This window comes from Xenopus laevis, chromosome 9_10S (assembly GCF_017654675.1).
Source record: "Xenopus laevis strain J_2021 chromosome 9_10S, Xenopus_laevis_v10.1, whole genome shotgun sequence".
Taxonomy (NCBI): domain Eukaryota; kingdom Metazoa; phylum Chordata; class Amphibia; order Anura; family Pipidae; genus Xenopus; species Xenopus laevis.
Genome location: NC_054388.1, coordinates 35,845,023 through 35,857,356, shown reverse-complemented (window position 1 = coordinate 35,857,356; position 12,334 = coordinate 35,845,023). Strand labels below are relative to the sequence as shown.

The 12,334-nt window shown below is 40.6% G+C and overlaps 1 protein-coding gene across 1 annotated transcript in view; it reads left to right on the top strand.

Moving 5' to 3' along the window:
- Positions 1 to 12,334, top strand: part of LOC108702762 (E3 ubiquitin-protein ligase Itchy) — a 43,222-nt gene that overhangs the window by 17,941 nt on the left and 12,947 nt on the right. The window contains exons 2-11 of the mRNA XM_018238420.2: positions 521 to 611; positions 3,069 to 3,210; positions 3,357 to 3,481; positions 4,585 to 4,713; positions 5,898 to 5,943; positions 6,646 to 6,788; positions 6,891 to 7,068; positions 8,730 to 8,825; positions 9,145 to 9,319; positions 9,506 to 9,569. Of these exons, the coding sequence (XP_018093909.1) occupies positions 542 to 611; positions 3,069 to 3,210; positions 3,357 to 3,481; positions 4,585 to 4,713; positions 5,898 to 5,943; positions 6,646 to 6,788; positions 6,891 to 7,068; positions 8,730 to 8,825; positions 9,145 to 9,319; positions 9,506 to 9,569 (1,168 nt within the window). The 5' untranslated portion in view covers positions 521 to 541. The remainder of the gene's footprint in view (positions 1 to 520; positions 612 to 3,068; positions 3,211 to 3,356; positions 3,482 to 4,584; positions 4,714 to 5,897; positions 5,944 to 6,645; positions 6,789 to 6,890; positions 7,069 to 8,729; positions 8,826 to 9,144; positions 9,320 to 9,505; positions 9,570 to 12,334) is intronic.

Below are 12,334 nucleotides of genomic sequence, written 5' to 3'. Positions count from 1 at the left end.
GTGGCTGTGGGATAGCAGGTATAGTAGGGAGAGATGGTGCCTAGAGTAGAAATGGGATAATAGTCTCTGGGAAGGGACTGTGGGATAGCAGGTATAGTAGGGAGAGATGGTGCCTATAGTAGCAGTTGGATAATAGTCTCTGGGAAGAGAGTGTGGCTGTGGGATAGCAGGTATAGTAGGGAGAGATGGTACCTATAGTAGCAGTGGGATAATAGTCTCTTGGAAGGGAGTAGGCTGTGGGATAGCAGGTATAGTAGGGAGAGATGGTACCTATAGTAGCAGTGGGATAATAGTCTCTGGGAAGGGAGTGTGACTGTGGGATAACAGGCATAGTAGGGGGAGATGGTGCCTAGAGTAGAAATGGGATAATAGTCTCTGGGAAGGGATGGTGGCTGTGTAATAGCAGATTCTAGTGTGACAATGTAACATGCGTCTCCCACAGAAATAATCTACTCTTTTGGGAGTAGACACGAGTATGTCATCTTGATATTCCTTACCTGTCCTTTTTGTGGTTCTGCAGGCACAACATTGAGGAGAGCAAATGGATGGCAGCAGTTCAAGATCAGGAGCAGTCAATGGCTTCACTATGAAATCACAGCTTCAGGTTATAGGTAGGTGTAACAAAAGGATTAATTTGCTGCAATGTAGTCTATAGCCACGAAAGCTCTTGACAGCAGATGAGACCTTCCTTCAAGTAGAGAGCATTTACATTATGCATGTGATCTACAACTGTACTTCTTACTTTATGATGCCAAAATGATTTTTTCCCACAGATCAGTTTTTCTATTTTTTTTTCTTGCTTCCTGACATTTTTTGACTCAAGAAGTATCACAAACTTATAGAGAGTGTTGTAAAGCAATGGGCACATACTCAAGAATTCTAGAACTGCTTTACTGCTGAAGTCTAGCCTACATATGTAATAAAGGGCACAAAGTTGCATTTAAACAGGTGACTAGTAATGATCATAACGGAGTACATGAAATTGTTAAATGATAAATACCCAAGACCAAAAAAAAAAAAAAAAATCACAATACATTCTGTTATATTTTAAGGTGGGCATATTTAGCAAGAAAAAACTGAAATAACTTTGATAATTGTCCCCTTTTGCACCTATGATGACTGCCTTGCTATATCTTATAAAACATTTTTAAACCCACTAGAATAAAGCACTTTATAAATTATTACTTTATAGAAATTGAATGAACCCCATAGAGTATGGTAGTTCTTTACCCTTGTTGGGGATTTTGACAGCAGACAAGTTGATTGAAGGATGACTGCTCAGTGTCACATAACTGAATACATTATGGAAGCAGTGTTTAATTTTGAATGACTAACAAAACTCCTACAGAACTGGTATATACTGGGATTAACAGGAATTTGCAATGTAGATACTTGCCTTTGGACACCTTACAAAAGGTAAGGTGTAAATTGTGCATGTTTTAGACTGACCTGTACAATTAGAAACTAAGTACAGAGGGGAATTCTTTATGCTACTTAGGGTTGATATATGATTAAAAGATAAGGAAGGGAAATGGTGCTGAAGATAGGGGAAGAACAGGGAAATACAAAGATGGAGTTATAGTGCATTAAAACATTATATAACTAGAGTTCCAGCCACACATAGACCTGTCAGTAAATATTTTAACATATTCTACATCAAATTTAAACTACTGGTATATAAAAACCTCTTGGAAAGCCTAGTTTAACATGCTCTCAAGACACGACAAAACATACCATATGACACCAAAATGAAATACACTAAGAGGGTTAGTTATCAAAGGTTGAATTTTAGAATAATGAGATTTTTTTTTAAAACTCTTAAATTTGATTTTATTCACAGTTTATATGGTATGTTATTTATGAAAAATTTGAACATTTAAAAGTAGGTCCCGACCCAAAAACTTAAATCTAATTAGAATTGAGTTTTCCACCCCCAAAAAAAACCTTGACTTGCACGTCAATTTTGGTTCTTTTTGACACCTTTTTTTTTTTTTTTTTTTGGACGCGCAACACTTTTTTTTCCTCCCATTGGAGTCTATGGAGCGTCATTTTGGAAGCAAATCTTGGCAAACATTTGGCTCATTTTGGCTTCAAATAGTTCAAGGGACCTGTGCCATTGATTTCTACTGGTTTTAGGTGGAGAGTAGTAGAACTGGAACTGTTTCCAGGGTTGAGTTGTGATACATCTCGCATTTGAGTTAGTAGTTTTTAATTTGAATTTGTGAGCTTTGAACAAAATAAAATCGAGAATTCTAATTTACCATTGAAACCTTAGTAAATCTGACCCTAAGATTAAACATGCACCAAGGACCTAGTTGTAGTAAGTCAATATATAATGCAATATTACACTAGAATCTCTTAGTTTATTTCTCAGTGTTTTCATCCTTATTCCCCTTAAATTAGAGTCCTGCAGCGGGACGGGTACCTGCAGGTTACCCGCAAAAACCTGCGGTACCTTGCGGGTTGAGGGGAGAAGATCTGGGTGCGGGTAAAGACACGGTTCTGCGGGTCACGGGTCGGGCCACGGGTCTTCTCAATAGCGATATTTACTCCTTTTTTCTGGTCCCGGCAACTTCCGATGACATCACTTCCAGTTTACAATGACAGCACTTCCTGTTTTACTCCTTTTTTTCTGATCCTGTCTACTTCCAATGACGTCACTTCCGGTTTGCAATGACAGCACTTCCCAATTCTTGATGATCAGTGGGTCACGGGTTTGGGTTGCAGATAAGGTACTTGAGGGTAGGGTCGGGTACCGGTTCCAAGCGGGTAAGAATGCGGGTTGCGGATTGCAGGTTGTGGGTACGGATGGGGTACGGGTCCCAAAAAATGGACCCGCGCAGGACGCTACCTTAAATCACCACAATGAAATGCTCCTACACTAAGAGGTAATACATTGTTGACTTGTTATTATAGGTAGACTTTAATATTGATATATGATAGACAACAATTATTCGTTTGTTATAAGGGACCACTGCGTAACACATAAACACTGCTACCTCTTAGAAACTGCCCCAGGGATCAGCTTGACTCACCATTAACTCGCTTTTTCTCTATTCTCTGCCCAGTTATATCCGCTAAGTTAAAGGACAACCGGAAAAACTGGTTTGGTCCGAGTCCATATGTGGAGCTATCAGTGGATGGACAATCAAAGAAAACAGAAACAAAAAATAAAACTCACAGTCCCAAATGGAAACAGCCGCTCACTGTGTAAGTGTTTATGCCCAGGGGTATTTGTCTCCAAGATGGGCCTTGGCGGTGAAATATTTAGAAGATACTATGAAAAATATTAAAATAAATCAGAATTATTTATACTGTATTGTGACTCATGGGCTTTCTCTTTGCTTTCATTACAGCATTGTAACCCCATTTAGTGTGTTAAATTTCCGTGTTTGGAGCCACCAGACATTGAAATCTGATGCTCTGATTGGAAGTGCATCACTCAACTTGCATGAAACGCTACTGTCTAACCATATGAAATGTGAGTATAACTCCTTGTTCTCTCACTTCTCTCACTGCATTCCCCATCTGATCTTGTGTACTGTGCACATGGCTGATCTGCTACTCCAATGATACCCTCCGTTCTGGAGTAGGATTTTCTGAGTTGCCTGTCTGAGACATTGCGTCATTGTTTCCAAGTAGAGAAAGTGTATCTTCAGTGTGTTAACTTTCTGCCAATTTGCATAGAATCCATTTTAGTGGTTCTATAATAAACTATTCATTACTCATACAGCTTGACTTTCAGGATTAAGTAGTCGCTGCCTGACAGAGTTTACATCATCTGTATGAAATGGTTTTTAATTAGTACCTTTTAAAGTTCGAAGGGAAAGCAAGCATAACAGGAGGTATTGGCTGGCCTCGGCCTTTCTTTCCACTGTCCATAGTTATCCTTATATGTTAGACTCAGAATGACTCCACAGTAATGGAATAATGCAAACATAGCATTAGCGAAAGCAATCCTATAACACAATTGCAGGATATGTATTCCCCTGTACAAAGTAAAATTCTGTAGTCAAATGTTAGGGAATATGTTGAGTGCTAATTACTGAATAGCCCACCCTAGAGCCTATATAACCGTTTCACCTTTTATTCCTTTATATAGCAATATTTTTTAGAACATGCAGCTTCTTGCAAAATGTAACTACTAAAATGCGGAACCTAATAACTCATGCCAGCAGCAAAGGAAATAAGATGCAGACAGTTATGAATAAATTAGATAAAGGGTTATTAAGAAACAGAAGTCGCTTAGAAGTTAAGTCTGGCCAGGTACAAACTTTCTGCCCAGATAACAAGTTATCCTTAGCATTATGACAAATAAATATTTTAACCACTAATCTGTAAGACAATGCTTTTGATATTAAATGATAAATATGTGTGTAACTGTCAGCTTGGGCATAGTTCTCTCCTAGCTACTGAATGCTTCTGTATTCTGTGCTTGAATAAACTTCCTTCTCTGATTGCAACTTTGAAAAGGGCGTTGGTTAAAATCATTTGGACAGACTATCATGAGGTCCGACCCAACACATAGTTGCCCTTTAACTGATTAGTTTGTTTTTTATTAGTTTTCTTCTTGTTATTTTACAGTAGAAGAAGTCATTGTGAACATGCAGCTGTTAAGTGACAGGGAGACGGTCGGCGACCTGTCTGTGTGCTTGGATGGGATGCAGGTAGACCCAGAGCTCTTAGCAAATGGAGATCCAGCAATCTCATCAGGTGAGAGCAGCTTTTACCCTAATATTTATAGGTTAATGTAAATTAGTGCTAAAGAATTTTAATTCTTCAGATTGTTGCTTTTTCATCTGTTTTTAACCCTGTAATTCCAACTGACCGACCATTCAAGGGACTCTTCCACTCTGCCATTTCTGGACTTCTTGCATTAGGCGGGTGCCTGGTTTGCCATATGGGTAATCTGGCCCTCCAGGGATCTGTATATATTTGATATTGGTGAGCTTAACTATACAGTGCTCTAACATTAATTTCTTATTAAATCATAATGACATGGGACTGATTTATCAAAATGTGAATTAAGATTTTAATAAATAAACAGTCACCACTGTTCTATTCATTCCTATGGGATTTTTAGAAGGATATTTATCAATAAGCCAAAATGGTAAAACTCACCATTTGATAAATACCAAAATGGATAGAAATTAATAGAACGTGGGTGAGTTTTTATTTATTAAAAGCTGAACTCACATTTTTATAAACCTGTTCATTTTTTAGGTGTTTAGATCCATATATTTTGTTACAGAAATTTGATTTAGAAAGTTACATTTTAAAAATGTTTAAATTAATTTTAAAAAAATGAAGAAAATGACGTTGTATCTGTAACAGACAGGGATCTAAGTAAACACCTAAAAGGGAATAATTATATATGAATATAGAGAAACATAATAAATGTAAATATGATTTGCTGCATATTCTTCACCCTTTAGTTTTACACAGATTTCCTTTTTACAGATCTGATAATAACAGCCCATATTAGCCTGCTTTTTGACTTAATGGCAATCCAGTAATAGCTCCACTAATTATGAACCCGAGAGCCAGAGAGTTATGTCATTGCAGGAAAGGAATCGTGTAAATATATTCTTCCTATAATACCTATAGTTTGTGTTCCAAAGAAGAATTCAGGACACAAGTAACAAACAGAATGACAATATAAAAGGTTTTTGAACCCAGACTCTGCTGAACAGTTGTACCATATAAAACTTATACACTGCAAGCATTCCTCTGATTACCAAGGGATGTTGGGGTGAAATGTGGATGTTGTTGTAGAAAACCTTCTGAAAACTTAAGCTGAATAAACCTGGAAATAATATAAATACCAAATACAAAGCTGTCTTACATAAAAGAAACGTGCTAGAAAGATGATTTTTAGTATTTGTTTTCTTTTGTAGGTTCAACAGATAATTCTGCAATGCAAATTGAAACACAGTCTGCAAGGTGAGCGGCTGTATTGGTATTTCTAGTTATCAATATCCATTGTCCCCTCCAGGTATCTGTCTGCTGCATCCCATGATCAGCAAAAGCTCCTGCACCTTTGTTATCCACCATCTTCACACCAATACAATATAAGTGCCTGGCCCTGCTTACCTGCGTTAAACTATTCTGGTGCTTTCATTTGTAATTGGACCATAGCCTGTGTAGCACCATGAGCCCTTTTGCATTGCTTGTTTTTCAGACATCTTCTATAGTATAATACTATATCACAGGCTCACTTATTTTTTTCACCCTCTAATAACAATAGCCTCCATATAAATGCTATATTACTGTTCTAATTAGTGACTTGGATACAAGCTCTCATTGCAATACAAGTCTCTGGAGTGAGACGGTGATCTCCAAGGAGCCATTTATAAACTGAAGAAGGATTTAAGCAGTCTTTTAAGAGCTCATTCCACTCCAGCAGGATGGGGCATAAAATTGCTCTTTCAGCCATGTCTCATTACTTCTCTTCATCACATTAATATTTAGGAAGATTTCAATTCTGCTCTGATCCATGGTGGATCTCAGCCAGAAAAGTGGCAGAGTAAGCAACTATAAAGACACACATAGTAGCTGATTACATAGTAGAGTATTACAGGAATATACAAACACTGCTTGTATTGGAGGTAAACTAACTTAAATTTATGTTTATGTATTTCACAGTGCTGACACCACAAATGGAACAAATTCAACTGACAGCAGAACAACCAATGGCACAAGCTCTCCTTCTTTAGCCAATGGAGGCTTCAGAGCCAGTAGACCATCACGGCCCCCTCCACCCACACCTCGCCGGGCGTCTGATATAGGTTAGATTCCACCATTGTCTGTTTGCTGTATAGTATTGCTATGTAAATAGAGCTTAGTAATTGCAAAGGGTAAATTATCTGACCTGTTTTTTACTTCCCCAGCTCCTGCCATCACTGAAACTTCCTCCCAAGCTGAAGCTGAATTGTTGCCCCCCCCTGCTGCTGCTGCTTCCATACCCGAAGCTCCATCCAACACACCTCCTGTTTCTAGGCAAATAGCTCCCATCAACATTGATGGACAGAGACTGGGACTAGTGAACCAAGGACCTCTGCCACCTGGGTATAGATACTGAGAATGGAATCTGTGTGTTGTTCCAAGGGGTAGGGATTTAGTGGAGAGCAAACCTCCAGCAAAGTGCTGGAGGTAGTTATATGGTAAAATGTGATCAGATAAAGGTCTGCAGCTATATGTATGGATTTTATGGAGCAAAGGGAGGAGTTCTAGGGATGGCTATATAGAGCAATAGGAGGAGTTATAGGGAGGGTTATATGGAACAATAGGGGGAGTTATAGGGATCATTATATGGAGCAAACTGAGGAGTTATAGGTGGTTATATGGAACTATAGGAGGAGTTATAGGGATGGTTATATGGAGCAATAGCAGGAGTTATAGGGAGAATAATATAGAGCAATAGGATGTTATAGGGAGGGTTATATGGAGCAATAGGAGAAGTTATAGGGATGGTTATATGGAGCAATAGGAGGAGTTATAGGAAGAGTTATATTGAGCAATATGAGGAGCTATATGGAACAATATGAGGAGTTATAGGGAGGATTGTATGGAGCAATAGGGTGAGTTATAGGTAGGATAATATGGAACAATAGGGAGAATTATAGGGAGGGCTATATGGAGAAACAGGAGGAGGTACAGAGAGGGCTATATGGAGCAATAGGAGGAGTTACATGGAGGGTTATATGGAGCAATAGGAGAGGTTATGGGAGGATAATATGGAGCAATATGGGGAGTTATAGGGAGAATAATATAGAGCAATAGGATGAGTTATAGGGAGGGTTATATGGAGTAATAGGAGGAGTTATTTGGAGGATAATATGGAGCAATATGGGGAGTTGTAGGTAGGGTTATACGGAGCAATAGGAGTAGTTATAGGGAGGATTATACAGAGCAATAGTTATAGGGAGGGTTATATAGAGCAATAGAAGGTGTTATAGGGAAGGTTATATGGAGCAATAGGAAGAGTTAAAGTGAGGAGTTATAGTGAGGGTTATATGGAGCAATAGGAGAAGTTATAGAGAGGGTTATATGCAGCAATATGAGGAGTTATAGGGAGGGACATATGGAGCAATATGAGGAGTTATAGGGAGGGACATATGGAGCAATAGGAGGAGTTATAGGGAGAGTTAAATGGAGCAATAGGAGGAGTTATAGGGAGGGTTATGGAGCAATAAGAGGAGCAGTAGGGAGGGTTATATAGAGCAATAGGAAGAGTTATGGGTAGGGTTATATGAAAAAATAAGAGGAATTATATGGAGAGCTATATAGAGCAATAGGAGGAGTTATAGGGAGGGTTATATGGAGCAATATGAGGAGTTATAGGAAGGGTTATATGGAGCAATAGGAGGAGTTATAGAGAGGGTTTTATGGAGCAATTGGATGAGTTATAAGGAGAGTATATGGACCAATAGGAGAAGTTACAGGGATGGTTATATGGAGCAGTAGGAGGAGTTATAGGGAAGTTTATATAGAGCAATAGGGGCAATTTAGGGAGGGTTTATTGGAACAATAGTATGGGTTATATGGAGCAATAGAAAAGATTTATGGAAGATGAAGCATTAGAAGGGATTACAGATTTATATTTGCTGTGTTTTTATTTTTACAACAATATCATCAGTGAAATAAGGGGAGAGAGAAAAGTGTTCCTTATAAGTTAATTGATATATATATTAATAATGTCAGAAAGCTGATGCATTGTCACTCTTTAGATGGGAACAGCGGGTTGATCAGCAAGGACGTGTTTATTATGTGGATCACGTTGCAAAAAGAACAACATGGGACAGGCCGGAACCTCTACCTCCTGGGTGAGTGCAATAAAAATTGGGATAAAGTCCAGTATTATATAGAACCCTCTCTTTCTAACTCGTTCAAGTATACCCATCTGTTTCTGTGGCGCAATTAATCAGCTTTGTAGCTGTCCTTTTACATTGCATCAAACATAATCTGTATCTAGCTCAGGTGCAACTGAATATATATTTAATTTGTTATATTGCTGCTCTCTTTAAAATTGTTTAAACTTTATGTAATATATGAATGGATATGCTGCATGTTCAGTGTGTAGGTATGTGATTTCAGTGTCTAGGTATATGGTTTATGTGAATGTTTAATTTTTTTAATCCACAGATGGGAACGTCGAGTGGACAACATGAGTCGCATCTATTATGTGGATCATATAACCAGGACCACTACATGGCAGCGCCCCACTTTGGAATCTGTGAGAAATTATGAGCAGTGGCAAATCCAGCGTAACCAGCTGCAAGGGGCCATGCAACAGTTTAACCAAAGGTTCATTTATGGGGTAAGTAAGAATCATTAAACTTGTAGCACTCTTTTCTGGGGTAATGTAATAAAAATTTTGAGTTTGCACTACATCTGCTAATCCAAAGTGGCAGGAAAATATCTGATTGGTTGCTGTGAGCTACTGGCTACTGAATGGAAGCATTCCATTCCCTTTTATATTATAAATGCATCTCTTTCATTTAAGAACCAGGATTCCGTAGCCCAGAACAAAGAGTATGACCCATTAGGACCATTACCGGTTGGATGGGGTAAGTTTCGTATCTCTTCACCATTGAATATTGTGTGTAGCAACTTGCCTACCCTTAGGGTGCCCATAGGAGGCCAAATTCACTTGATTGCTAAGGTTGTCAAAACGAATGGCTCTGAGACGGATTTGGCAACCCACATACCGAGCTGATGTGGTCCGACTGGTCTCCATAGGCCCTAATGAGTGATCCGATTATTGACCCTAGGGCTGTTGGCCAGATATCAGCTGGCAAGGCCTATTACAGGGCCTCATACACAGGCAAAAAAGCTGCATACTGTAAATTGGAGCCCCTCTATGGCCACCTTTAGTCACATTTTAATATTTGCAGTAGAGGTGTATTTGCTGTTACTAAAGTCTACATTTTCCTTCTAAAGTCTTGCTTTATAACTTAACAGCATGTTGAAATCATGGCAACAATATTATATAGTACTGGTGATATTGATGGAGGAGAAGTTTAACTGATTTCACTGTTCATTTTGTTTGTCAGATTATTAACAGATCTGGTTTCCATCTCCCATAATTATAATGCTTTAACATAAGGTTATGTGGATTGTATAAATTAATTTTTTTTTATAAATTCATTTTCCCTGTATCTGTGTGATTTATGCGTTTGTGGATGTAATGTGGTTATTCTTCCATTAATGTGTACTCGATATCAATGTTTAATAAACTGAAGCTGTATATTTATTTTAAGGAAGAAAAATTGTTCAGTATAAAAACTGGATAAATAGCCTATATTTCTCTTGCCTAGATTGGGGGACACAGGCACCATGGGGATGAAGATCCTGTTGCTTGGAGGATGGACACTAAATGGTTAATAAGCTCCTCCTCCTGCACTGGTTCTCATACCCTGCCTACTTCCTTTCCCCTCAGTTTTACTTTAGTGTCCTCAGAAGGAGGACGGATGCTACTGGCTGGGAGCAATGGTGCCGATTTATTCATGTGCCATGCCAGCAGTGGGGCCTGAGTTCACTTTCCCGAGCCCCCACCAGCCGAATAATGTTGTGCCCTGATTGCCTTCCCGCTCTACGGAGGTCTGCAGGCAGAGGCTCCCTCAACACCCTGGGGCTGCTGGTTCCCGCTCCACGGAGGCTGCACCAGCAGCCCAGAACGGGGTACGCACCAAAATAGGGCAGGAAGGCTGGCAACGAAAGGGGTAAGTGTTTATTGTCCCCTTTTCACCCCCTTATACTTCCACTTCTAGACAGGGTAAGGCCCCTACATGCGCGCGTTCCCCGGCAGGAGCAGAGTCGGGTAGGATCGCTTTCTTACCCGCTCTGGCTTTAGACGGCTTAGGTACACGGAGGGTCTGTCCTCGCGTTGGTCTTTTTCTTCTGCGCAGGTTGTTCCGGCCGCCATCTTGGAAGAGGGCGTCGGCGGCCATTTTACTTGGGGGCATGCTGCGCGATCGCGTTCCCACTCTTGGACGCATGCGTCACTTCCGGCTGCCATCTTGGAAGAGGGCGTCGGCGGATGCGCTCTCTGCGGCGGCCATTTTCTTTGGGGGCATACTGCGCAATCGTATTCCCTGCCCTTGCCGACGCGTGCGTCACTTCCGGCCGCCATCTTGGGACACGAGCCGGATCGGCGCACTCGCTCCCTCTACCTTTCTGCAGAGTTACTGCTCAGCAACCAGAGTAAGTACTTTTGCTGTACTTCCCTAGGCAGTCTACTTATTTTGACACTAAGCATGTCAATTTCACCCATGCAGGTCGCCCTACAGGGACAGCCCAGGTGACACAGGACTTCTCAGTTCCCTGCCTGCTTCCTTTCTTAAGGAAGGGCCAACCTTCTATAACATGACTGACTGAGTAGAGGAAATGCCTTCTGCTAAGCGACAGACTAAGTCCCGCACCCCGTCTCAAATTGCATTCCTTGCATGCTCGTCATGTAAAACAAAATTTGATATTGCCTCTTCTGACCCAAAGTGTGTAGCTTGTAGTACTGGTAATATACCTGCTCCTAGCTTACCCAATGCAACCCTACAACCCGGCTCAGCGATAGCTTCGGCTTCTCAGATGAGCTCGGATTCTGAATTGGTGCGTGTACTTTCCCTCTCACTGGCTGGTCTACAGAATCTAGCCAGGATTCCTGAGACTTTAGACAAAGTTTTGGAACACCTCTCTAGTCAGCCACAAAGGATGAGCGCGCAGGGTACTACTTCTAAGCGGTTTCGTTCCCCGACACCTGAGTCACCTGAAGAGGAAGAGTCAGGGGAAGAGGGGCAAGTGTTGTCCGGGGAGGAGTCGGACCAGGAGCAGGATACTCCCAGGTCACAAAGGGAGGTAGAATCACTGATACAGTTGGTGTTACAAACATTAAACATTGAAGACACAGCAGCTACAGCTGAGCCTAGCAAAAATATTTTCAAAAGGCAGAAGAAGACTTCATATGTTTTCCCGGCTTATGAGCACTTAGATGAAATTGTTAAGGCTCAGTGGAAAGTTCCAGACCGCAAGCTCCAACTATCTAAACGCTTTTCACAGTCCTATCCATTTCCTCTGGAAAATACAGACCTCTGGTCCTCCCCACCAGTGGTGGATCCTCCGGTGTCACGTCTTTCTAGGAACACAACCATACCTGTAGCTGACGCAGCTTCTTTTAAGGACCCAATAGACAAGCGTCTAGAGGGATTCTGTAAGGCCATTTTTTCAGCAGCAGGAGCGGCGCTTCAACCAATCTTTGCCACCGCGTGGGTGTCAAGAGCAATAGAGATATGGGTTGAGCAGGTAGCACAACTTATTGGGTCTGAGGACCCGTCTACGG